The sequence below is a fragment of the Maylandia zebra genome, linkage group LG14, assembly GCF_041146795.1.
Source record: "Maylandia zebra isolate NMK-2024a linkage group LG14, Mzebra_GT3a, whole genome shotgun sequence".
Taxonomy (NCBI): domain Eukaryota; kingdom Metazoa; phylum Chordata; class Actinopteri; order Cichliformes; family Cichlidae; genus Maylandia; species Maylandia zebra.
Window position 1 is genome coordinate 39,111,348 of NC_135180.1, and position 26,702 is coordinate 39,138,049.

The 26,702-nt window shown below is 49.0% G+C and overlaps 3 protein-coding genes across 6 annotated transcripts in view; 2 read left to right on the forward strand and 1 right to left on the reverse strand.

The window, feature by feature from the left end:
* The window catches only part of LOC143412374 (uncharacterized), a 29,208-nt gene extending 25,582 nt beyond the window's left edge, over positions 1-3,626 (forward strand). For all 3 annotated transcript variants that reach the window (XM_076873508.1, XM_076873507.1, XM_076873509.1), the window contains exon 11: positions 1,046-3,626. The gene's annotated coding sequence lies outside the window, so the exon portion shown is untranslated. The remainder of the gene's footprint in view (positions 1-1,045) is intronic.
* Positions 3,627-7,140: 3,514 nt separating this feature from the next.
* triap1 (TP53 regulated inhibitor of apoptosis 1) lies at positions 7,141-7,955 on the reverse strand. The gene has a single exon (XM_004564996.4). It carries the CDS (start codon positions 7,837-7,839, stop codon positions 7,615-7,617), a length of 225 nt encoding a protein of 74 aa, XP_004565053.1. The 5' UTR covers positions 7,840-7,955; the 3' UTR covers positions 7,141-7,614.
* A 577-nt stretch (positions 7,956-8,532) lies between these two features.
* On the forward strand, positions 8,533-26,466 carry supt5h (SPT5 homolog, DSIF elongation factor subunit). Of its 2 annotated transcripts, XM_004564995.2 has the most exons (30): positions 8,533-8,689; positions 8,890-8,983; positions 10,561-10,720; positions 10,794-10,865; positions 13,942-13,953; positions 14,032-14,101; positions 14,890-14,958; positions 15,157-15,222; positions 15,306-15,336; positions 15,442-15,510; positions 15,759-16,010; positions 16,639-16,728; positions 16,820-16,890; positions 16,975-17,080; positions 17,545-17,635; positions 18,121-18,257; positions 18,449-18,604; positions 19,468-19,614; positions 19,691-19,837; positions 20,002-20,127; positions 20,808-20,892; positions 21,725-21,832; positions 21,910-22,012; positions 22,125-22,255; positions 23,829-23,934; positions 24,014-24,172; positions 24,286-24,454; positions 24,830-25,027; positions 25,884-25,979; positions 26,081-26,466. In XM_004564995.2, the coding sequence occupies exons 2-30, from the start codon at positions 8,897-8,899 to the stop codon at positions 26,219-26,221; spliced, it is 3,255 nt and encodes a 1,084-aa protein (XP_004565052.1). In that variant the 5' UTR covers positions 8,533-8,689; positions 8,890-8,896; the 3' UTR covers positions 26,222-26,466. The 2 variants fall into 2 exon arrangements, with proteins under 2 accessions (XP_004565052.1, XP_076729625.1); XM_076873510.1 differs by lacking the exon at positions 8,533-8,689 and having other exon boundaries at positions 8,722-8,983.
* Positions 26,467-26,702: the final 236 nt, after the last annotated feature.

Sequence of the window (26,702 nt, forward strand, 5' to 3'; positions counted from 1 at the left end):
TGTTTCTCTTTTAGTTGTGTGTTCATTTTCTTTCTACTTGGATTATAACATATTTGCCTTGATGTAAAGCGCTCTGTTGTTTTTCAGTCACTGTACGAATAAAAACAACAACTAATAAAAACTTAAACGCTTAACAACAAGAAGTTTGTCTTTCCTCTGAAACATTTATGTGATGGACCGGGAAGATTTATTTTAATTTGATGACGATGACATGTACGCCAACACGTTGGCAGTTGTTAGTGCTGTTTCCTAACAGCAACGAGGTCGTGAGTTTGACTCCACCCTCTGACTTTTCTGTTCTCTGTGTGTCTGCGTGGTTCCCTCCGGCTTCCTCCCACAGTCCAAACCCATGCCGCTGGTAGGGTTGCGACAGACTGGTGACCAGTCTGGGATGTACCCAGCCTCATGCCCTGTGGTAGCTGGGATAGGCTTCAGCCCCCCTGCACCTGTATTGGATTATGCAATTTTAAAGTCAGTGTCTGGGATTTTTAAGGCACCTCACTGACTCCTTCAGAGGAGGAACTGCTCGTTTATTTAAGCACAAGTTCACATTTGGTACTTAGAAGTGAGAATTGTAATGATAATGTAACCATTACAGGATTAAAGCCCACAGTGAGGAGCATTGCTGGTAGATTACGTTACCCTCCCAACAATTTTTGTTTTCTGGTGGGAATCCAGCTTTGACTTCTGTGTCACGTGGAGAGATATCAGTGTTGCTTTTTGTCCCAACTATATTTACTTCAACACTGTGATGTAAGTTTTGTTTCAGTTACTGGTTAACAGCACTGTACAATCTATTACTGTACCATCTGCACTGATTTGAACATCAAGGCAGAACATTCGAGTAGAAGCTGAAGAGGACCTAGCATAGAGCCCTGGGGTACTCCAACATTACATTAAAGGCTGGTTACACCATGTCCCAAAGACTTATGGGTTGTAGGAAGTTTCTGGTGAAAACCTTGAATGCTCCAACTGCCCTTCAAGTCTTGGTTGTGTTCCAATCTTCTTCCAGACAATAACACGTATTTCTGTTTCTTCCCCGCAGACAGCGTCAAAGTGTCGTCGTTGTGAGGTCATGAAGGAGGAAAATGCAACGACCTTTCTTGAAAATCTTCTGTGGACTGTTGAGAAATCTAACAGTGACTACTGTTAGGACTTTCAGAAGAGACTACATGGCATGACTTTCTTTTCGTTAACTTTCTATTAAACCACCTGCACACAAATAAAGTGCAGAATGCATGATGCAGCTCGGTGGTATTTGAGGTGCAGCTAGAGGCTAACGCAGAGTTCTGGGTGGAAAAAGCTTGCTTGTAGTCTCATATCAGCTAACATAAACGTCTCACTGATGACGTCATAAAGAAGACACAGTCAGGTCCCAACTAAGCTGCAGTCAATTGCTGAGAGCACATTGGTCACTTTAATGTGCTTTAAATATCTGTGTATTTGTATCTGCTAATAATGAGTATTATTATATTAATAAGGCTTCTACCAAGCAGTTGGACAGTGGGTGAAAAGGGGGTGTTGGGTCAGTGTGTTTATTGGCCTTGGTAAACTGATGGAAGAACACCAAGGATGGCAGGAAACAGACCTGCCTACTAGGGGTGCAACGATACACAAAATTCACGGTTCGGTTTGGTTCGATACTTTGGTGTCACGGTTCGATATTTTTTCGATACAAAAAAAATGTTCATGCCTTTTTAATTTGTCATTTATTAAAATTATAAATATATATTTTAACTCAAAAGTACAGTTTTTAAATTTAACCCTAACCCTTGTGCGTGTTTTTTATTTTGACAGCGAATGCGCACCTGCGGACCACTTATGTGCAGCCCTGGTTATTTAGCTCGTCATATTGCAGCCACAGAAATTCTTTTGTCCATGAAACCATAAAGCTGCACTTTCTTTTTGCCTTATAGTCTGATTTGTCATAACTTCTCCGTTTTGTGGTAAGCTTTTCTTTGGCTGTCACTTCTTCACCCTGACCTGTCTTATTTGGCTCAGCAGAACTAAAATATATATCTGTCTGTGAAGGTTCTCAGTCATCCAGGTCATCGTAGTCAAATATAAATCCTGCTGCTTTTACACACGCACTCACATAAGCTCAGCGATTCTCTGCGATCAACCTCTCACATGTTTAAGCTGCGGGAGATTTCACTTGTCATGTTTGCATAGTAAGCTAACGATTAATAAGACGATGTCAGAGGAATTGGTGCGCAAATTATCATCACTCACAGATCAGTGCTGTCATTGCAAAGTGAAAGCAAAAAAAAAAGCGCAAATTCAAACGCGATTTCAATATGTCACATATTGACAGTGGCTCACCGATGCCAATGACATAATTACCCAGCTACATTTCTGAAAGAATGCAAAAGCATTGACATATATTTTTCCTTCCTACAATAGCCCGACGGGCAGGGAAGAGATAGATTTTGGTAGCCCGACTGAAAAAAATCGCTAGCCCCGGGACGTCGGGCTAGCGATATTGCGAGCCCTGTATCTGATTGAGGAATCACTCATCTTTGGAAAAGAGTTTATTACAGAGAAATGTCTCTTTCCAAAATAAAAGCTATACTATCCGCTTCTTCTGGGCTATATTCTCAGCAGCATATTAAACAGCTGTCTAAATGACTCGGCTAAAGTTAGTAGCATGCTTGTTGTTTTTGTCTTTGCACTAGGATGATGTCGGTGTAAATGTGCAGTCATATTCGTTGTGTTCCCACTAGTGCTTTCAGGTTAATCTCGTTGAAATGACCTTAACGCCACAACACGGCAAATCTCCGTTAACGAGCTACCGCTGATTGCCCCGTGCATGGGGCTAGACGGCCAACACGTTAACGAGCTAACTGCGCTAACACACTAGCTCCCACCCATGTAATTGAGCATTGCATGGCACATCCAACATACTGTTTTACTTTAGTCCATGACTCGCTTACCTTCAGGGTCATACGTCACATGAAAACCAAAATAATTCCAAACGCCAGATCTGAATGAGGGTGGGGGAGGTCCATGTTGCAAGGAGAGCTTAACTTCTGTCTCGCTAGCTTGCCCTGCGCTCTTCCTTCTGACGATGCTGTCTGTGTTGAGCGCTCAGTGAATCTGCGTTCGACTACTCCGCCTAGGCTGCACTGTCGACCCTAGGCGGAGTAGTCGAACGCAGATTCACTGAGCGCTCAACACAGACAGCATCGTCAGAAGGAAAGTTGATAAAATAAATTACAAATGTTGTATTGTTCGATACATATGCGTACCGAACCGAAAGCACTGTATCGAACGGTTCAATATCGATACGAATATCGTTGCACCCCTACTGCCTACATATTTCACAACCATAGACACCATCACAGAAATGTGCGACGGTTTCTGAGGACGTGGGACTTCCTGAGGATCGGTCGAAAGCCACTGCCACATTATTCATGCATCAGACATTATAAGGCAATGGACAGCTGCAAGGACAGCACTGCTTACGCCTACTGTGGCCAAAATATGCTCCTATACAGCTCTGATGTAAACCTCAGAAACATATAAAGCTTTTTCCACTTGTCTAATAAGCTCATTCTCTCCCTGCTTTGATCTGATGCTCCTGTATTTAGTTCAGTACAATAAACTTCATTTTGAATGTAAACTGATACACGCTGTTCACTCTTATTTCTTGCACCTTCAGAATAAAATGACCCCCTTCTGTCTTTTTGTACAGCTTGGTTAGATAAACGTTCATGTAAAGTTAGATGGTAAAAATGAATTATTTCCAGGTAAGTGAGCTTCAAATGAGAAAGTCCCAGCGTCATATTTTTAGAGCTTGGAGTGTTCTAGTGTAGCTTGGCATCATATCTACGAAGCCCCTCAGTTCATCCTCAATCAGCATTGACTAATGGCCCACTCTCTCCTAATTGGAGAACTTTTGGGAGCCTGCTGTGAGCTAGTCTAGAAGAACCGTTCACTTCCCATTAATGGTAAATGGCCTGTACTTTAGTATGAACAGCTGGAAACCATCTACCCCCTGAGACTGACAGACCGTCGGGTTTGTTTTTATCTTCAGAGTCTTATTTAAACCAGATGCTAACAAACTAAATGTTTGAGAGAAGATACGGCCTGTTTTCAAGTCTGTTTTCGTGGATACCTTCTACTCGTGTTCAGGTTCCGGTGGGTGAGCGTCCTTTTGCAGCCAAACTCAGCTGGCTCCTCTAAACTCCTTTAAAGAGCTAATCAAAGTGTTAGACATCGTTTCAGAGTGTGACACCGAGGTGAGGGTATGGTGGGTGTCTGGGGGGCTAAAAATGCTGTCCAACACACATGAACACACATGAATCAACGCTACATATGAGCGGGTGGAGGGAGGTTTGCAGTCTTCACACCCCCCGTTCTCTGTTGCCTGTTGGGGCGGGGGTGCTGGGAGGAGGAGTTGGCCGTCCGACTGCGGTCTGGAGTGTGGGGCCTCCCTGCTGCTGTGGAGTCGGGGTGGTCTGCCTCCCCCCACCGCAGGGAAAAGGGTAACACCACCTGGGTCTGGGTGCAGTTTCCCCCCCCAGGGGGCAGTACCTAGACCCGGTTGGTAGAGTACGCTTGGGGAGTGTGATCGTGTGTACAGCGTCTCTTTATGTCTGTCTCCACGTTGGTTGAGTGTGGAGTGAGTGCATATGAGAGCATGAGGGTGGGAATGGATGTTTGTGTCTGTGTGTGCCTGTATGTCTGTGTCTATATGTCAGGTTGGGTATCAGACGCCACCTCTCTGGGGACATCTCAGGCCCTCCAAGGTTTGGAGGCCTATCTCCACCCACCACCACTTCCCCTGCCAGTGGCGGACTCCCTCAGACATCGGTGCGTTGGTGGTTCTTTGTGTCTGGGGGTGGGCGTCCAGGTACACACCGGCTCACTCCTTGGCGGCCGCTTATCGGGGCCTGGAGCCTGGGGCTCGCTCGGGCCACTTCGGAGGTGGGGTTAGAGACCATAACGCTCGCATCCTATCAGCTGGCTTGGAACATTGCACGGGCTAAAAAGCCACACAATGAAGGGGAGTTCGTTAAAAAATGCCTCAGTGACCTTGTTGAAATCTTGTCTCCTGAAAACAACAAATTAAAACGCGTGGTATCAGACGTCCAACTGTCCCGCCACACTGTTGAACACAGAATATCGGACATTAACACGGCTATTAAATCACAGTTGCACTCTGACCTTCAAGCATGTGAGTATTTTAGTGTCGCATTGGATGAGAGTTGTGATATAGAAGACAAGCCTCAGTTGGCAATATTTTAGGGTCTGTGTCAAACGATTGTGTGATCAAAGAAGAGCTCCTGGATATTGTGCCATTAAAAGACAGAACCCGTGGCACAGATGTGAAAGAAACCATGATGGCTGCATTTGAAAAAGCAAATCTGCCCATAACGAAATTAACTGCACCGCCACGGATGGAGCACCAGCCATGATGGGATCTGTGAACGGGCTTGTGGGGCTGTGCAAAGCTGACCAAACTATTCTTGACTTTTGGAATTTCCACTGCATCATCCACATGGAGCAACTCGTGTCTAAATCATTGAATTTAGATAACGTCACGAAGCCTGTGATGGAAATCGTCAACTATATCCGCACACATGCGCTTAACCACAGGCAATTCAAGAATCTCATCGCTGAGCTGGACCAAGGGCTTCCAGGTGACCTGCCGCTGTGAGGTGGCTGTCAAAAGGCCGGGTACTCTCTCGCTTCTTTGAGCTTTTGGATGCCGTGAAATTGTTTATGGAAGAGAAGGACTATCCCGTGCTCTCGGACCTCAAGTGGATTATGGATCTGGCCTTTTTGGTCGACATGCTGTGTCACTTGGACAGACTGAACCTGACAGTTAAGAAGAAACAGCTGGAAGCATCATATTGCAACTCATGAGCAGAAAAATCGCCAATCTACACAAACTGTGTTAACTGTGGAACACTTTCAGAGCCGGCACATCTGGAAAGGCTCCATCAGTGCTGAAAGGTATAAACAGGTTTAAGAGCAACATCTGCTCCATGCTGATGTTTCTCAGGAAGGCCTTTGTGTTTGAGCAGGACGATGCTGAACCGCAGACTGCTTCTATTCCAGCCTCACGGCTTCGGAGCAGAGGAGCCTGCAGTCCAGACCTCTGACCAGCTGACAACATCTGGAGCATCACGAAAGCAACAAGAGGACGAAGCAGAGCCAGAACTGCTGAGCAGCTGGCATCAGACTGGTGTTAGAGAGCAAACATGGACCTGTCCTACTTTTACAGACGTGTCGCTGCATCATGTTCCCAAGGAGCTCCTATTTTTATCACCATGGTTCATGTTCAGTTTGATATGTTTCTGTGTTCTACTGTGAATGAAATACAGTTTGAGACTTGAAGTCACTGCACTGCTTTTATTTCCATTTTACACAACAGCTAACTATTTTGTACTTGGGTTGTATAAAGATGCTCAAACATTATAGTGAAATACCACACACAGAGTAATAGTGCAGATGGAACCTCTGAGCGCACTCAGTGCTGCTGTTTATCTCTAACATTCCAGCTGGGAAACATTTAAACATTAACGCTCTCTGTCCTGCGGCCTCAACGTAAACTATTCTAGTTTGTTGCCCGACGAGCCAAAGTGAAATTAATGAGCGAGTCTTCTTCTTGATTAACAGCCTGCAGATGAAACTGATTCATTTTCTTGTGTTCTAGTAGCATCAGTCTGAATCTTGGCAGCAGATGACCTGTTTGGACAGCTGCATTCATTTACTGGTGTTACTGGCTGGATGCATGCAGTAGGTGTGGTGCTCCCAGCTGACTTTAAGCTCAAACTCTAAGCATTTGTCATGGTGAAAATAGCGCCACCTTCAGGGCACTGAAAACATTGACTCTGCCTCATGAGCTCATTAAGCTCCCTCCGTCGTACACCCCTCACAAACCGAGCCCAGGACCAGGCAGGGGTTTGATATGTCTAAGCTCCACCGGGATGTGAGCGAACGAAGCGCTTTCAGTGCAAAGCAGGAGCCGATTCAGAACTCTGGTCGTGTTTAACCTGAACGTCTGTCGCTGAAATGCAAGAATATGAGACAGAACTGCTCTCAACACTGAAAATACTCCGAATGATCAAGAAAAACCTGCAGAAACATAAAGAGAGACGTCGACCCGTGAGAGAGTAAAAACACACCATGTGCACGTGTCCTGCTCCAACACCGAGCTCCCTTTAATTCATTCGTACAATGCAAGATTGAGTTTTGCACACATGACATCAGTCGGAAGAGTTTTCAGCATCACATCTTATTTAGAGCTATTTATAGCTACAGGCTGCCACCGCTTCATAACGCGCACACAGGCCGTCATGGAGGAGCTTTAGCTGGTTAGTAATTGGATTCAGACAGTTTTAGCTCAGTTTCAGGGCTGACAGCAGCTCTCTGGGCCCTCTGGAGGAAAACTGGGCGGTAAGTGTCTCTGCTGAGAAACGAAGTCCGAACAGAGCTGTGCAGTAAAAGAGAAAAGCTTAAAATTAACGAGACGGCTCTTTCAGGGGCCGCTTCACCCTCTAACCCCAGAGACAGCAGCTTGTCCGCTCCTGCGCATGCTCGGTGGGCCTCGTGGACCCCGCTCAGTGTGGCGTACATTTGTAGGATTTCCCCAGCAGCCCTCCATCAGCTCTCAGGCTTGTCCTTGTTGGGCCCCATGAAGTCCACGCCGTCGATGGGGATTTCCTTCTCCTTGATGGCCGCCTGCACGCAGCGCTGGTACTTCCGGAAGCTCTCCGTGCACGGGTCGCCGCTCCGGTCGCCCTTCAGGAACTTCTCGGCAAACCAGCGGTTGAAGCAGGTGTCGTACTCCCGCTTCAGCTCGGTACAGGCCTCCCCCACGCTGTTCATCTCCGGGAAAAAACACCGCTCGGCTCAGAAACGACAGAGGAGCGAAACCTGGAGGACCTACCTGCCGTTCCAACCCGGTCAGCGACAACGACATGCGCACTGTGGCTCTCCTTGGAGTGCGCCATGTGATTGGCTGGTTTGGAGAAAACGGCGTACCTGCGTGAGGACGTAACAAAGATTTGTACAAAAGAGGTATTCACTCTGAGGAGAAATTACGAACCCGAAGTGTTTTTAAAAAATACATAGTTAAATAATGGAAATATTTTAAATGTTGATCTATTTACTAAAATGTACCTTTAAGGCTGCCATAATCATTTGTGGCAAATAACAATCATATATAGTATGTAGTTGTATTTTTCCTCTTCCGTTTTTCTTTGTAGCAAGTTTAAATTCATGTCCTCTTCATTTGTCAAAATGATTTCTAACAATTTGTGTTGCTTTTTTGTAGTTTTTATTTATTTAATTATTTTTAATAAATATTTTTTATGCCTTTTCTCTAATAAAACAGCTTAGTCTCTAAACTGAAAAACTTAAAGATATATGTGTTGGTTAATTTACCTTTATGTACATATACGTATACTTTTTGATATTTATGATTTATCTGTGTGTTTTTTACTTTAGACGTTTGATAAATTGAAGAAACAAACGTGTTCTCAAAACATGGCGGAGTGGCACCTCGTCATCGTTTACCTACCCATTGTGCAAAACCCCGCGAGAGTTTTTGAGCAGCTTTCCGAAATCTCGCTGTTCCCCGAGAATACGCAAAGAATCACCAGAGGCAGAAATAAGCTTATATTCATATTTATTCATCAAAGATCTGGATTAAACCGGCTCCCTCTGGTTGAAGCAGGTAAGGAAGACCCGCAGAGCTCGTTATTTAAGCTCTGACTGCAGCTGCTGACGGGGTTATTGGACCCTGCCTCTGTGCTATGCATTAGCCTCTCCTGCTGGGCCCTTCTGGTTGTTGTGGCCGCGCAGCCGGACTTCGATTCAAGCTTCACCGAGCTGCTTTGTGAATTTTTCCGTTGCTGAAAGTGCTTCTGTCCGCAGAGACGAGATGTCCGACAGCGAGGACAGCGACTTCTCCGACAACCAGAGCGAGCGCAGCAGCGATGGAGAGGCCGAGGAAGTGGAGGAGAATGAGGTGAGCTAGCCGGCAAGCTACGTGTGCTAACAGGAGGTAAACAGAGAGGAGAGCGCAGCTGCGACATGTGCGGCAGGATACCGAGGAAGAACGCAGTCAGACCTGCATAAAAACGGCACAATTTATAATAAAAAGCTAAGAAACTTTATGGGAACAAACCCGGTCGTGTGTGTATGTGTGTCTTCTGTCTACTGGTCTTATTTGATCCGGTAAATTTGCTGCAGTCGACTGGATTTATGGCGGGACTATCTATAAAATAGAGTAAATAACCAGTTTTATAAGTAACTTTATGACTGTGAGTTATTGTACCTCCTCTGTGCCCACGTTATAATCCACGCAGTCCTCTTCAGATGTTGGGGCTCATTCTACAGATGAAGTATTAATAACGTGGTCACTTTTTGGCTTCACATAAATCAGAGGTTAATGTTTTTAAAAAGTCTTTTTTGTACATTGACTTAAAGAGCTTTGGTGTTTTTGGCACCGGTGTTACTCCTGTGGCATTTTTAAAGGCTTTTATGAACTATTATTTCCTGAGTCACAGCAAAATAATACATGTAATGCAGCAAATCAGGAGCTGATCTTTTATTGTTTTCACGCTGGTGTGTTAAGTGTGATCGTGTGATGTTTTTGAAGCTGTTTTTGCTACAATAGGGTGTTAAATATGAAACACACAAAAACACCAGTGACACAAAGAGTCACGATCCTCCTACCGGACCAAAGGAGGGTTAATAATGACCAAAAACGTAGAATTCTTTGGATTAAATGTTCATATTTATTGTAAAATAACTGTTGATAAAGTTTTTCTGCCCTTGGGCATCTGTGGTGTCACCCACAGTAACGGCTCTGCTCTTACTCAAAATGAAAGTAACACCTGTGACGGTTTGAAAAATCCCTGCGTGGCACCAGACCACAGGTACTTTACACCCACTCGAACTAAAAGAGAACATTTCTGATAAATAAAGGAGACACTGGACTTACCACAAGCAATGTTTTTATAGAGCATCAGGAAAGGGAGTTGAGTGACATCACCACCGCCGTGTTTTGATTCTGCTTTTTAAAATACTTACCTGCTGTTTGTGCCTTTGGGCTCGAACACTTCGGTACAACTGCTTTAAAAGCAAATGCTGTCAGACTGATGACCGAAGACTTTTTATTTTAATGTAAAATTAAATGTCCCGTTTGTGTGTGATGTTCCTGTAAAAGCTGCCGTCTTCGACAAAACTCTAGAATATAACTCTTGAGCGTTCATGAGACTTTTTACCCAGATAAGTAAAGGATGTGCAAATGTTACTATACAAATGTCATTGCAGTTTCTCCCTCTGACGGGAAATTTGACTTATTTATTCATCAGAGATGCGTTTGACTGACGATAGGCCAACAGCCTTTATGGCACCAAATTTCTGAGTGAAAAAATAATTTGCAGGGTCTGTTCTCAGATGAGGCTCAGATCTCTGAGGCTGTGTTTATAAACCATCCCTGGAAAAACAGAAGAAGCGGAGAAGCAGCGGACTCTCGCAGCGGGACCAGAGGGGATGCAGGAGATTAATTTTCATCTGCTTTTGTTGTTGTGTCACCAGGAGGAGACGGGCAGCCCAGTGGGCAGTGACAAGGTAGCGGATGAGGAGGGGGAGGACCTGGAGGATGAGGAGGAGTACGACGAGGAAGAGGAGGAGGATGACGACGACGACCGTCCGAGGAAGAAGCCGAGACACGGAGGGTTCATCCTGGATGAAGCTGGTGTGAACAGACGACGATCTCTCAGACTCCTCGTGATGATGATGCACGTCTGACCCTGTGTTTGTCTGTCCAGATGTGGACGATGAGTACGAGGACGAGGATCAGTGGGAGGACGGAGCCGAGGATATGGATATTTTGGAGAAAGGTAAGAAAGTGAAGATGAGAGCTGTTAGGAATCCTGCAGCATGAGATTGATTCTAAACTCCAGACTCGATCCCGAGGCTCCGACTGACGGATCGTGTCTGTTTAATCACGTTGCACAAACTGGTTTCATCCATTAAACTAGTGAACAGATTACTGAACGTGCTACACGATCCCAGTCTGCTGACAGCACACCTGCTGAGGTGTAACCTCAGCTCATTTCACGTTTGTGATTGAGCCGGGGAGCCGTCGCCATCCCGCCTCCGGACGCATCGCTTTTGTTTTTCTGCCGGTTCTTATTAAAGTCCGTGTTTCGCACACTGACGTTCAAAGAGTCCGATCGGTGTTCACAACCAAAACTATTGTGATGTCGCTGCTTTGAGGAGCGGGACGAGGCCCGCGTTAGTCGTAGCCCGTCTTCAAAGCGACTTCAGTGCATCAGGGCGGCGCTAAAATGGCAGTGAGCTGCGGTGTGTTTGTGACTGAGCGGAACAGGTTGGCAGTTACGTGAACCTCCACGAGCAAATAGCTGAAAATCACAAATCTGTTGCCGTCTACACAGAACATCAAATTAACTCCAGCCCGAGCCTCCGAGACGTGGAGCAGATTCAGAAATTGCTCCACAGCGTGGTCGGTGCAGGACGACAGTTTAGCTGCACCAAGACGGAGGTGCTGAGCAGCCCTCACCCGATCCAGGAGTAGAAGCAGAATAGAAGCAGTGCCCACTGCCAACATTCGTGTCGCCGACTCGGATCATTGCAAGCTGCTGGCAGCGGTTGTTTGCGGTGATTGTCCGCTCTCCCGTGAAGCTCTGGGTTAAGTTAGTGTGAGTCCTTCTTCCCCGTCGACCGAAGTTTTAACCGAGGAGCTGCGAACGCTCGGGCCTGCAGCCCAGGCCCCCCCCCCAGTTCAACACAAATTAAGGCTTCTAGTGACAACAGTCACGTCAGGCCCACAGTGTGACTCCTGGGCAGTTTGCAGTAACCAGCAGGAGAGAAACAAAGTTGCACATTAGCTGGATGAAGAAAGCCAAACATGTGGCAACACTCAGCAGGAAAACAGCGAGCGTGTGATCTGCAGTTAATGAGCTGAAATGTGCAGAAACACCACAATCAACTCCTTAAATATTTATCCTGGTCTGTTCACCAGAGAGACGCTCGCTGAAAATTGGCTCCATATTTCTCGACCATCACTGTTTTACTGGAAAAGTCCTTTAAGCTTGTTTAAAAACAGCAACCAAACCAAATGTACGCCCAAAGACCAAATCTGTGTTTGTTCTCCAATCAGCTGTCAGCCTCGGATCATGTGACGTGTCATCATTTCAGTTTAATGTGTGCGATGCAGAGGAACAGACCCAGGAGCAGCTGGATGTTTGATCAGATTTTTCAGGGCTTACAGAGCGCTGCGGGCCGCACTCGACCCGCCACGTGTGGTCCAATCCGCATGACTTTTTATACCAGAGTTCGAATCACCAAAGCTGAGGCGGACCAGTCGTGCCGGTCGGCTGCTGGCCGCCGAGGTCGTTAATCGTTTTTTTCCAGCTATCGGCTGCCGAAATGGCTCGTCGCTAACGAGCAGCTTTTTCCTCACACTCGCTGTTTCACGTCAGACGTCCGTCGTCACAGCAGCCGTGTGCTGAGTGAAGGAGAAGGAAAGTCAGATTGATCCAGTGTTGATGAAGGGCCCTGGATGTGTAGAACCTGGAAGAACGCCGATGACATCAAAACGTTTCCTGATTACTGTGTCTGTGAGGATGCGGTGGGAAACATTGAGCCGCTTCTTATTCGGGGCGCAGATCCGTCCAGAACTTTGTCAGTACTCGCGTCAACACGAACCGAACCACGGGCAGGACCCTCACATGTGTCAGTAGGAAGTGGCGCTCTTACAGTGTGATGTCCATGTGTGCAGGCTGTTTTCTGACTCTGCTCTCTCTGTCTTGCCGGCTCCTCTGTCGTGCATGCGGCCTCCAGTTAACGGTAAATCTGCTCCCGACGCTCTGATGTTTTCCATCGATGCCCATGCTGTAAATAGGATTCCAGCCCCATCCATTTGATTAAATCCACGTCCCTGAGTGTATTAACCCCACCCCCACACCTCATCTCAGCATTGCTGCATTCGTGAGTGTGTGGCGTAACGCGAGGAAGCACCGAGGGCAAATCCATGACTGGCTCGTTGAGCAAAAAACGCCAAACAGCAGATTAAAGAAAGTAGAAACTCTTTAAATTGATGTTTGAACCTAAGACGGCTCTCAGAGAACCAAGTGTGACCATTTGCCTGAACCTGCTACCTGACGGAGCTGCCATGATTTCAGTTTACACACTAACCAATGTGGGTGGAGCTTTTGTGATGATGCTGATGATGATAATGGTGGTGTAGCTTTGCTGAAGGTGGATGTACAGTAGAAACAGAATCGAAGCAAAAAGCTGCGTCTAAAGCAAAGCCGTTGTGCCGGTTGCCCGGGTAACCGATATGTAGATGCAGGATGTTTACGCCGTCGTGTTGACCTTAGCTTAGCGCCACTGCATTGGCTGACACGTGACCCAGCTGTGACATCATCACAACCAACGACTCTGATCTGTGAGCTCCTTCGGTGACGCTGACGTCTCAGAGTCGGCCGTAAACCCGTGTTTTGGGCCCAACCCTGCGGTTAGCGGCAGTGAGCGCCACGGCTAGCTTAAACGGGTCGTACCGTGCGCTCGCCTCTCTGATCTGAGCGAGGTGACGTCACTTCACCGCCGATGCTCGAGTCGACCCCGCTGCTTGTTTCTAACTTTATTTAAACGAGACTGGGTGAGCGGGTACCTTCGCGCCTGATGTGATTGGCTGACAGCGGCGCTGTGTTTCTGCTGTACTTCCTCCTGAACCACATCACGTCTCCATGCTCCCCCGTGCTGCACGTCACCGATAATCACAGTGTTGTTGTTTGTGTATTTTTCCCATCATGCTTTGTGTTGCTGTTGCCTGACTCACTGTCTTTTGGCTCCTTACACTTTCTCCCTTCCTTTTGGGTTTGTCTCCTGTCCTTCCTCCCCCTCCGTCTCCTTTTTCACTCCTCTTCCTCTCCGGGCGGTCCTGAGCAGAGGAGGCTGAAGGTAAGTTTTTCATGTCATAACTGTCGAATACGCTTCAGTTCACTGGACTGGAAACAAACCGTCTCTTCTCGCCTTCAGTGTCAAACATCGACCACGTGGTTCTGGATGAGGATCACTCTGGATCCCGGCGGCTGCAGAACCTCTGGAGGTAAAGCTTTTGTTTTTGACCGCCAAAATAAAAGTCGGAGGGTTTTTATTAGGAATGGACTGAAAGCCACAGTTTGATCTGGGGCGATTGTGGCTCAAGAGTTGGGAGTTCGCCTTGTAATCGGAAGGTTGCCGGTTCGAACCCCGGCTTGGACAGTCTCGGTCGTTGTGTCCTTGGGCAAGACACTTCACCCGTTGCCTACTGGTGGTGGTCAGAGGGCCCGGTGGCGCCAGTGTCCGGCAGCCTCGCCTCTGTCAGTGCGCCCCAGGGTGGCTGTGGCTACAATGTAGCTTGCCATCACCAGTGTGTGAATGTGTGTGTGAATGGGTGGAGGACTGGTTGTGTAAAGCGCTTTGGGGTCCTTAGGGACTAGTAAAGCGCTATAGAAATACAGGCCATTTACCATTTACCATCTGCTGATGGGAAACTCTCAGCCTGTGGGAGAGGTCACTCCCCTGTTCGGTCTGATTGGGGGCGTGGCCGTCCGCCATTCACTGCAGGTAACACGCAGACTCTGTGGTTTACTTTGTACTGAGCCCCGTCTTCATACAGGGAATGATTTACCCTGCACAGCTCCATTCAGCTGAAACCTTTATCCTTTCAAGTAAAATAAAAGCTAGCTATTATTTAAAAGCGCCGTCCAACCAGACCAGCTGAAAACACAAAAGAGGAATTTTTCCCGGCCTGCGTTTTTAAACAGAATAACGTGTCACTGAGATTCTCAGCTTCAGTTTGACGGCACACTTCACAGCTCACACGTGAACATTGAGTTTGTCTTTGTGTTGCAGAGACTCCAGGGAGGAGGCGCTGGGCGAGTACTACATGAGGAAGTACGCCAAGTCGTCCGGAGGGGAGCAGTGAGTACCTTTGTCCTTCCTCCTGCAGGTTGGGCTCCTCTGCCTCAGACACCACAACACGCTGAGCTGCCAGCGTCGGTTACTTTAATGACGTCACATGATTCTTAGTCGCGCGATGGCGAGCTGGACGAACTGTTTCCCACACAGACTGTGACAGACCACCAAAACTGTTGCTTTTTCTTCTTCTGTGGTGCGCAGTTACTCTGGAGGGTCCGAGGAGCTTTCCGATGACATCACCCAGCAGCAGCTTCTTCCTGGAGTCAAGTATGTAAACACTGATCCACCAATCAGCTTCCAGACTTCGCTGACATTATTACAGTGGTTTAATGTGTGTTTGTCCCCATCAGGGACCCCAACCTGTGGACAGTCAAGTGCAAGGTACACACACACACACACACACACACACACACACACACACACACACACACACACACACACACACCGGGAGGATGCACACCTTTATGATGCTTCCTGTCTCTGCAGATCGGAGAGGAGAGGGCGACCGCCATCGCACTGATGAGGAAGTTCATCGCCTACCAGTTCACTGACACGGTAAGAACTCGCCTCTGATTGGCTGGAAGTTTTCTCTGCGCTGCTGATGCAGGACAGCAGGACGGAGGGTTTTAACCTGATACAGGCCCAAGTTTTTATTACATCTACAACAAAAAGAACCGGTGACCTGAATGGATCCTCGCTTAGAGAGAAATAACCAATGACACAAAGTTTCTGAGGTCAAAGGTCGCAGCTGATTTTCCTAGTTTGGGTTTTGACCTGCTGATCTTCCTCTCCTCCACCCGCAGCCTCTGCAGATCAAGTCCGTGGTGGCCCCGGATCACGTGAAGGGCTACATCTACGTGGAGTCGTACAAGCAGACGCACGTCAAGGCCGCCATCGAGGGCATCGGCAACCTGAGGATGGGCTTCTGGAACCAGCAGATGGTCCCCATCAAGGAGATGACGGACGTGCTGAAGGTCGTCAAGGAGGTCACCAACCTGAAGCCCAAGTCGTGGGTCAGGCTGAAGCGGGGCCTGTACAAGGACGACATCGCTCAGGTGCTCAGAGGGGGGGGGCGTTTTCACTCGTCAGATTTCAAATCATGTTTACCGATGTTTACGTAGTCCGAGCGCTCTCCTGGGGGTTAAAGGTCACATGTTCCAGGGTGCCAGCTTCAGCCCAGCAGGAGGAGGGGCCTGTCTCAATACGCATACTTGTGCATTCTCGTGTACTCGTGATACGTCATCAGTCGGAGACAAAGTACTGTTCCAATTCAAAGTACGCATCAAGCCGAGAACGCGAAAAATTCCCGGATGTGTACAAATCACGAGAATTGAGAAAGGGCGGAGCTGTTTACTGTTCCCCATCACCACAGTTACAGCTGCTCCGCTGTGCCAAGCAAACAAGGCTTTACCCTCCAGCCGTTTTCCAGTCTGCTTCCCTTCACCTCCCGATTCCTCTCACAAACACGTCCTCTGATAAAATTCCACTTCGTTCAGCCGTAAAATGATCGCTGTGTGAACTCGGAGCCATGTGTGGCTGAAGCTGGTAAACAGCTGCTTACGGTCACGTGGCTAACCAGCACCTCTTCCCCACTTCCTGAGAAACAAAAGCTAAAGTTTAAGCTCGAGAGCGGAGGAACGTAAGCTGCTCCGTGAGCGTAAACGTCACGTCTCTGTTCTCCAGGTGGACTACGTGGAGCCGAGCCAGAACACCATCTCCCTGAAGATGATCCCTCGGATAGACCTGGACCGCATAAAGGCCAAGATGAGCCTGGTAGGTCAAACTCGAAGGTCTTTTCTCCACTCGAGTCGCTGCTCTGATGCGTAACTGTGTGTGTGTGTGTGTGTGTGTGTGTGTGTTACAGAAAGACTGGTTTGCCAAGAGGAAGAAGTTCAAGAGGCCTCCACAGAGGCTGTTTGATGCTGAGAAGATCAGGTAACGGCCTGTCCGGCCTCGAGCATGCTGGGGTTCCTCGCTGAGGCAGCAGCGTGATGACACTCTGTGGTTTTCACTCCTCAGGTCTCTGGGAGGAGAGGTCAGCCATGACGGAGACTTCATGATCTTTGAGGGAAACCGTTACAGCCGCAAAGGATTCCTCTTCAAGAGCTTCGCCATGTCCGCTGTGGTGAGGAAGACTCTTCACAGACTCACTGTTACTGTGAACCTGGAGCTCGTTTAAATGAGAGAGTGAGAGTTGCAGAGGAAACGGGCCAGTCCGCCTGCTGCAGTGATGCACAGTCCAAACTTTATATGCAAACAGCTTGAAACATGCTCACTGCAGATCTCACTCCTCGTCCTCACAAAGTCTACATGAAGCACTCTGTTATGTGTGATTTTTCCCTCTGTGAAGCTCAGTGTGAGGCAGCAGCATGTTTGTTTAAGACCGCCAAGCCCCTAACCACTGCACAGCTGAGCTCTTTGAACCTCACACAAACAGCTGCCGTTTCTTAGAGAGGTTTATTTTTGGCCAAGATAATAAATGAAATTAAACTGAGGAGAAGCTAATGTTCGCTCTTTACCACAGTTTATGCCCCGATTTTGATCCAAAGTTAAAACGATCGTGACGTCATTTTGGCGTGTTTGTTGTAGATCACAGACGGAGTGAAGCCCACGCTGTCAGAGCTGGAGAAGTTTGAAGACCAGCCGGAAGGAATCGACCTGGAGGTGGTCACAGAGTCGGGTACGAGTCTTTCTGTAAATCTGCAGTCCTGTGAAACCTGCTGTCTGCGAGGCCGTCGGGCCCACGGTTACAGCGTGGGACGTCCCAAAGTGGGACGATGATCCTGAGCGCGGCAGCACAGCTGAAAAGGAGCCGCTGTGGCGAATTCACCGCAGTCGGCCGATCCTGTCGTAAGCACAGCGAGACGGATAAAGTTACAGAAACAATCGCTGCTGCTAAACGACGTTCTCCTGCCCGCTGAGCCAGCAGCAGCTCAGTTTTTACAGCACAACGAATCGTGATGTTTTTAATCAGCTCTGTCATTAATTCATGCCTGGGTCCCAGTTTTACTTGCAGTTGTTCAGTTTTCATGGATTTAAACAGAACTGTTACTGTTGGTGACACCTGTTCTTTCAACTTAAACAGTTGGTTTATAACCCGCTACGTGGAGAACATGAACTCGTGTTTACGACGAAGCTTCAGTTTGAATCTGTGTGTGCGCTCAGGTAAGGAGCGTGAGCACAACCTGCAGGCCGGCGACAACGTGGAGGTGTGTGAGGGCGAGCTGATCAACCTGCAGGGAAAGATCCTCAGCGTGGACGGCAACAAGATCACCATCATGCCCAAGCACGAGGACCTGAAGGTACGCACACAATCCTGCACACAGGACACAGGAGTCATAACTTTAACCTTTTGATTGGTTATTCGTTCAGAGCCACGCCTCCTCATTGCACAGGAGTAGAGGGGGCGGGACTTACTGTAACGCAGCATTATCTGGTGTAACTGTACATATTCCCGTTGCCCTGCCCTCTGTCCTGTGTGTGCTCCGTGCAGGACCCTCTGGAGTTCCCGGCTCACGAGGTGAGAAAATATTTCCGGATGGGCGACCACGTGAAGGTGATCGCCGGGCGATACGAGGGCGACACCGGCCTCATCGTCAGAGTGGAGGAGAACTTTGTCATCCTGTTCTCCGACCTCACCATGCACGAGGTAAGAGGTTTGCAGTGTCTCCACCCACCGTTCCTCACCCTCCACCGTCCCCCTCTGCCAAGCCTCGGGTCATTCGAGTCCTCTAGTGGAAAATCAGATGTTGTTAAATGAGGGTTCGGGCTTGATTTGAAAAGTTGAGGCGCAGAGTGGGACAGCTCCATGCTGCTACAGAACAGTTTGGCAGCTCCCACTGATTTACTGGAAGAGGCGTCTCTTTATGGAAGCAACAAGCCTGCGACTGACAGCTTGAACACATGGAAAGTCCCTGTGGGGAGGATTTGGAGAGATCTCAGTGAATACTTGATATCATAACTCTGTTTGTTTTCTCTCTCGCCTCCTGAGATTCATTTTGTTCTGATGCTTTGACAGTTTTGTCTTTGAACTCTTCATGTGTGTCGTGTCTCATGAAGTCCTTAAACTGCTCGCCAGCACAGGAGTCTGAGAGGCTGCTCACCCGCTGGAGGACGAACCTCAGATTCTCGTTTTCGGGGTTCAGACTAACGCTGGTCCCTGAATGCTTTATGTGCTGCTGAGTTGGTACCAAATCTCTTTGCTCTCCTCATTGAATCGAAGGAGAGACTAAACCATCCAACCCCATCTTTGTTCTTCCTGAGAATGGGAGGCAGAGCCTTCAGCTGGGAGTCCGGCTCCAGCTCCTGGATCCCACGGTCCTCTGATTTCTAAGGAAAAGCGCGTTGAGCCGAGTTGAAGCTGGATGTCGTGACACGGCGTTTAATGACTCTGTAGTCATAACAGTGTGGTGTGGTGACAGCCCAGCACTGGCTTATCGCTGTGGGGAATGAAACCGTTTTAATAAAATGCTAACATGACTGTGATCACAAATCCGCTCTTCCTGTCTGCAGCTGAAAGTGCTGCCCAGAGACCTGCAGCTCTGCTCTGAGACCGCGTCCGGCGTCGATGTAGGCGGGCAGCACGAATGGGGCGAGCTGGTGCAGCTGGACCCGCAGACGGTCGGCGTTATTGTTCGGCTGGAGAGGGAGACATTCCAGGTAATAGTCCGCTCCGGGAAGCGCAGAAAGCGCGGCGGTTGATCGACGATTAACAAACGCCTTCTTTGTCTTTCAGGTGCTGAACATGCACGGGAAGGTGATGACCGTGCGCCACCAGGCGGTGAACCGCAGGAAGGACAACCGCTTCGCCGTGGCGCTGGACTCGGAGCAGAACAGCATCCACGTGAAGGACATCGTCAAAGTCATCGACGGGCCGCATTCTGTAAGCGCGACTTCACCCACAGCTAAATATTTCTGTCGACGTGACGTTTAATGGCAGACTTGAACTCACGCGAGGCTGCTGTCGGCGTCGCTGTCCGCTCGAGGGTCAGAGCTGAACTCCTCTGCGGGCAGAAGCCTTTAACGCTCGCGTGTTTCCTCCTGCAGGGCCGGGAAGGCGAGATCCGTCACCTGTTCCGAGGCTTCGCTTTCCTCCACTGTAAGAAGCTGGTTGAGAACGGAGGAATGTTCGTCTGCAAGACCAGACACCTGGTGCTGGCGGGCGGGTCCAAGGTCAGCACCTCATGCTCGCTTCTTCTTTGTTGTGCCTGAAAATTAAACCGTCTGCTTTTCCAGGCCCTCTAATATCTCACATAACCGTGTGAGATCTCTCGGTGGCTGCAGGGCAACCGGACTGAGAGCATTTCTCAGCGTCGTCCTTGGCAACTTGAATAAAAATGTGTTTTGAGTGTGAAGCAGCTCTGAGGCGCGTCCAGGGTTGTATAACAGTGTTTGGGCTGTGGGGGTGAAACGTGGAGGGGCTTCATCAACAATATCAAACCCAGGAAAAGCTTTCCGTGTGAATATGTGGAAGAATTACTGCCATGTGCTGGGAAGCTCAGCCTGTCTTTAATGAGTCTGTCAGCATGAGAGCAGTGGCAGCAGGCCTCTTTCTGACGATGAGGGTCGGGTCGTAGTGGACGGGTTTGCTTCCTCACGCCACTCGGAGACGCTGCACCCGTCTCCCCACCTCATGAAACCGATTCAATCCCCCGAGCGCGCCTGCCGACACGGCTTCGAGGTGCCAGTTCTCTTCCAAATGTGTAAAGCAGAGCCGTCCTGGACCTCTGCAGAGCGAGCCGCACTTTCACTGGACCGACTCGCCCAGCGTTTCATGCGCAGCAGAGAAAAGGATTCGTCAGATTTCTTGTAGCATGTCGAGCTTGAACAATTTGACTATTTGTGTGTTTTAGCCCAGAGACGTGACCAACTTCACAGTGGGAGGATTCGCACCGATGAGCCCTCGCATCAGCAGCCCCGTGCACCACGGCGGAGGAGGTGAGTGCTGGAAACACACAGCAGCTTAACGACGGGGGTGCCGCTCTTTGGAAAACACGATGAGGGGATGAAAATAAGTCAGCCAAAGGTTTTTCACTCGAGAGAACAAAGCGTATATCTGGCTTTGTTTGCGACCGCAGCCGCACTGACATCCAGATTCCCTGATTTCGATCGATCGAGCGATTGATTGGAGGTTCTTAGTTCAGCTTAGCCAGATTCATTCTTCCTGTACAATCAGAAGCGTTTCAAACGCTGTCACTGTTTCTGAACCAGATTTATAGAAAGAGTCATCATCTCTTGATCGATCACATTAAGATTTGGGGATTTCCCAGTCACTTCCAGACTTGGCGTGATGATGTTGCAGGTCTCTCGCTTACTACCTCTGACAGGTGGGATTTATTCGTACCTCGGTTCTTCCTGTGCACAGACGTCTCGTCTCTGAGGCGCCTCCGGTTTACTGACACATTTGTTTTTTCACGTCCGTCTGGAGCCAGAGGGGTCGTCCAGCTCTCTGGGGGTCAAAGATGTTTTAATCTCATAACTTCCAGAGGAACTTTTCAGGAACATGGAGGCGTGTGGCTCTGTTTCAATGTCATGGAAGGAAAACAAGCAATTAAAACTTGTCTTTGTGATGAACGTGCAAAAACAGAGACCGTTCGTTTTGTTTTTTCTGTCTCTGATTAGAAGAAATGTTGAGGGAAGCAGAGACCGACCTGTTCGACTGTCTGTGATCAGGTTACTGATGCTGACGAGTCGGCGCGCTTTTCTTTCTCTGGTGCGAAAGAAACAAAATGATTCGCTGACTGATGGAGGTGCTGGTGTGGCCTTTCAGGTGCTCAGCAGAGAGGAGGCGGCGGAGGAGGAATGGGGCGGGGCCGAGGACGCAGAGACAACGAGCTGATTGGTCAGACGGTCCGTATCTCCCAGGGTCCTTACAAAGGTAAGACCGAGGGGACCGGTGTGAAGGATGGGACCGGTGGGGGGGTCGGTGCTGATGGCTTTGCCTCCCTTCCCCAGGATACATTGGTGTCGTGAAGGATGCAACCGAGTCCACGGCCAGGGTGGAGCTGCACTCCACCTGTCAGACCATCTCTGTGGACCGACAGCGATTAACCACCGTGTACGTATCTTCACTGAGTCCTTAACACACACAGGAAATCATTTTCTCCGTGCTGGCAGCAGCTGTGTTTGTTTACGCTCATGATTCCCTCCCCGATCCTTCTTCTCTGCAGCGGTGGAGCTAAGAGGCCCAGTGGGTTCACCTCCACCCATGTACGTACTCCCATTTACGGCTCCCAGACTCCCATGTATGGCGTCGGCTCCAGGACACCGATGTATGGATCTCAGACTCCGCTGCACGACGGTAGGCCACGGTTTGGTCGTCCTCTATCGGCTAAAAGCACGTGTTTGTTTTTTGGGTTTGTGTTCCTCCGATTGAATTTCTGCTTCTCTTTGTAACAGATGTGTTACAGTGTTATCGTTAGGGATGGGTATCGTTTAGGTTTTATCTGATACCGGTGCCAAACTGGTACTTTTGAAACGGTGCCGGTGCTTAAACGGTGCTTAAAGAATGGAGAACACAAACTTTGTCCAAAAACCTCTCATGTTCAGCTGTTTTTTGTAAAAAGATAACAATGTGTGCCTTTCCTGCAGCTATGGGGCATATATGGTATCACTCTTGGCTGGAAGCAGTGCTTAATCAATGGAAAAAACACAAACTTTGTCCAAAAACCTCATGTTTAACTGTTTTCCACTTTTTCTTTGGTCATTTTAGCCTTTTTGTCCAGGGTGAAGGGAGCATCTGCCATCAAACAAGAAGACAGCCGCATGTAGCTATGATGATGTTTGCTAGTTCACCTTACATGCATTAATGTAATAACGTGGTTAGCCTACTCAACGTAAATTACACACGAACAACATGAAGCTACTCACGCAGAGAAGAACGGCTGCTGCTGCATCATCATCCTCATCATGTCTGCTACACTGGCAGGGCTAGGGGCCAGGACTCTCCTCTTCGGGTTCTTGGGGGATGTTGCTAACTCCGGGTCCGATAACAGGCACCACACCCGCAGTAGATGTGCTCGGTGTGAGGTCTCGCAGCAAGCTCTCAAATACGGCGCATTTCTGGGCTTTTTAAAAAAAACGCTATGCGTCGCCAGGTGTTTCATCAGATTCGAGGTGTTACCTCCTTTGACAGTATCACAGTATCAGCTTAAAGCACTTGTTGCTGCTGAGTTTGCATCTTTTGCTGTGAAGTACAGCCAGACTTTGACCGCTTCGCCTTGGACATTTTTAGTCTGTAGCTCTGCTCTAAAAGAACGTACGTACCTGGCCCCGCCTACTATCCTCGGAAACGTAAAATGATTGGCTAGAAGTGTATCACAGCTCAGGAAATAAAAGCACCGAAATGTGCGCTGCTTTTCGGTCTGGTTACTACTGTTTATGTCAGAACCGGGACCCATCCCTAGTTATCAGTATTCAGTTTGTGTTACCAGGTGGGAGCAAGAACAGCAGTGGGCGGAGCTGTTGGTTCATCAGTGAATATATTGATGATTAATGGATGAGTTCATTGTTTGTAAAGTAGCGCCTCACTTTTCTCTGAGCCTGGCTCTGATTAAACTGAGGTCCGCCTTTAGTTGAAGTTTAACCAGTAACCTCCTCTAGTTTGAACTGGTGGTGGTGGTCCTTTAACTCGTCACCTGAGGGTCTGAAGCTAAACGCAGCTGACTGTTGGTGCTCGTATAAAGTTGCTTCGACTTGTACGTCTTACGTCCAAATGCGACGTGCCCGTTAAAACAAGGGGAGCTGGTGCTGACACTGGACCGTAGAGTGGGCGTGCGTCATGACTGTGTCATCAGCATAGAGGTGACTGTCCTCACCTGTGAGCAGCACAGTGCTCTCGCCTCTAACTCACAGCATCTTTTGCCTCCTAACAGGAAGCCGTACGCCCCACTATGGATCTCAGACCCCACTGCATGATGGGAGCAGGACTCCAGGTCAGAGCGGAGCGTGGGATCCCAGCAACCCCAACACACCGTCCAGGTGACGCAGTGACCGGTAAACACAGCGTTCCCTTCTTTTTTTCTTCTTTCTGTCTAACACGTGATTTATTTCTTCTCAGAAATGAGGAAGACTACGACTTCGGCTACGATGACGAACCCTCTCCGTCCCCTCAGGCCTACGGGACGACCCCCAACCCTCAGACCCCGGGTTACCCCGAGGTCCCCTCGCCACAAGTCAACCCTCAGTACAACCCTCAGACACCTGGCACGCCCGCGATGTGAGTATAAGGCACAGAAACACACCCTCGCCCTCCCCTCCATAGCTGACGTAGCGACATAGCTGATCTGGGTCCTCGATTCTCGATTTGTATATTTGTGTTTCTGTGTGCAGGTATAACACAGAGCAGTATTCTCCATATGCGGCCCCGTCCCCTCAGGGCTCCTACCAGCCCAGCCCCAGCCCTCAGAGCTACCACCAGGTGGCGCCCTCACCTGTCGGCTACCAGAATACGCACTCACCAGCCAGCTACCACCCCACGCCGTCCCCCATGGCTTACCAGGTAGACAACGACGCTGAGCTGCTCGGGCTTTCCCTGAATATTTGTGTTCTGGGTTTTTTTTGTATGTTTTTTAAGATTTCTTTTGTTAATCAGAGTTTGGATGAAGGGCGGGCAACTCCAGGCCTCAGGGCTGGTGTCCTACAGGTTTTAGATGTGTCCTCGATCCAACACAGCTGATTTTAAACGTTCTCCAGAGGCCTGGTAATGAACTAATCATGTGATTCAGGTGTGTTGACTCAGGGTGAGACCTAAAACCTGCAGGACACCGGCCCTCGAGGCCTGGAGTTGCCCACTCATGCTTTAGGACCTTTCTGTTTGTGGAGGTCTAGATTTTTCTGAAATTTGTTCTCAGTCTGCGTCATGTCATCTGCACAGGCGAGTCCCAGTCCGAGTCCCGTGGGCTACAGTCCCATGACGCCCGGAGCGCCCTCTCCTGGAGGCTACAACCCTCACACCCCAGGCTCCAACATCGAGCAGGGCGGCAGCGACTGGGTGACCACAGACATCCTGGTCCGAGTGAAGGACTCGTTCATGGACCTGATGGGGCAGACCGGGGTCATCCGCAGCGTCACGGTGAGTCTGAACACTTGGCGCGCAGCAGCGCTGATGGCGTCCTCGCTCCCTGCGAGTCTCTGATATTACTGAGAAATGTTTTTTGGGAGATCTGGCTGCGCTCGAGCATAAAATGTTGTGAAATGTGTGAAAAATGTTATTCTGGGAGTCGGAGACGCAGCTCTCGCACACAACGATCTGAGGTGTTATTAGGGACGTGCAGATGTTGCTGCTTAGAACCGCATCACAGTTGTGAAATGTCTCCAAATTCGCCGAGAGCTTAAGAGCCATCTGGTTCTGCTTCCTGCTTCCTGCTGCTGTTGGATGGCGGCTCGCTGGATCAACATAAATGCTCCTTTATAAACACAAAAGAAAGCGTTTCTTCACAGGAGGCGTTAATCTGTTCCATATCGAGTCCTGACTCAGGAAGTCGTGTTTGTCACAACAGGCGGAGCTGAATCATTTCTGAGTAACTCTGACAGCGATGTTCCTCTGGCCTCCCGCCCACGGTGTTTAGGAACACGCCTCCGTTACTGTCGAAAGTCAGAAACATTCAAGCGTTTGACGGATTTCACCGTTTAGCGCACAGACAGCTTTGGCCTCAAACTCTGCTTACGTGTGGACAGGAGCACAGACATGTGCACCTTTAGCTCCTTTGTGATGTCAGGCCGTCTGAGGCTTCTGATTGGCCGGCGTGCAGTAACCATTACAGCCGAGCGCAGCTTCGTGAGTGGCGGTGGAGATGAAACGGATTCAGTGTCTTTGTTTACGTCTGAAATTGATTTTAAAGCAGCTCCTTTGAATATTTTTCGTGTGTGTGCGCGCGCGTGTGTGTGCGCGTGTGTGCGTGTGTGCGCGTGTGCGTGCGTGCGTGTAGGGAGGGATGTGCTCGGTGTTCATGCAGGAGTCTGAGAAGGTGGTGAGCGTCAGCAGCGATCACCTGGAGCCGGTCACGCCCACCAAAAACAACAAGGTAAGAACCACAGTCGCGGTTTCTGGCGTCCAGCTGTCTGCAGATCGTTCGTTTAGAGCGCGTGTGAGGCTCAACGCTGCGTTCGCTGTGCCCCGTTTCAGGTGAAGGTGATTCTCGGAGAGGACCGCGAGGCCACGGGGATCCTTCTGAGCATCGACGGAGACGACGGCATCGTGCGCATGGAGCTGGACGACCAGCTCAAGATTCTCAACCTGCGGTTCCTGGGCCGCCTCGAGCACTGAGCCTCGCAGAGCTCCCACACAAACGTCTGGTTTTTATTACCTAAAGATCCAAAAACCACATGTGGCTCTGTGTGTGCAGTTCAGCGGGTCTCTCCGTTTTTGGCATTTTTATTTTCTTCTTTTCTTATTAGTGGTCTGAATCTGCTTTTAGTGCTTTTCCTTCATGTTCTGTCTGTGACTTTGGTTTTCTTGATGCAGCAGGATGAAAATAATGTGTAACATGTCAATAAACTGATTCAGTGACATTTCTGTATGTTGTGTCAAAGCCACTAGCCGCTGTCACTGGCTGGGTTGTCATAGCACCGGATAATCAATGCAGTCAGCTGATCAGATTCTGACAGGACAGTTATTTTAGCGGCTCTGACCTTGGGCCTCCGCCATTGTGCAGCTACCAAACGCTGCAGTTCCTGCAACATCCAGCAGAGGCAGCAGTGAGTCCCCACAGACACACTGTTTGGTCTCTGGATGATTTCCTCTTTAA

What these genes read in the sequence shown, in the direction of transcription:
- triap1 (XM_004564996.4), bottom strand. Translation starts at nt 7,839, where the DNA reads ATGAACAGCGTGGGGGAGGCCTGTACCGAGCTGAAGCGGGAGTACGAC.
- supt5h (XM_004564995.2), top strand. Translation starts at nt 8,897, where the DNA reads ATGTCCGACAGCGAGGACAGCGACTTCTCCGACAACCAGAGCGAGCGC. An exon ending in TGTGGACAGTCAAGTGCAAG is followed by an intron (nt 15,337 to 15,441) that starts GTACACACACAC and finishes CTGTCTCTGCAG; the next exon opens with ATCGGAGAGGAGAGGGCGAC. An exon ending in TAAAGGCCAAGATGAGCCTG is followed by an intron (nt 16,729 to 16,819) that starts GTAGGTCAAACT and finishes TGTGTGTTACAG; the next exon opens with AAAGACTGGTTTGCCAAGAG.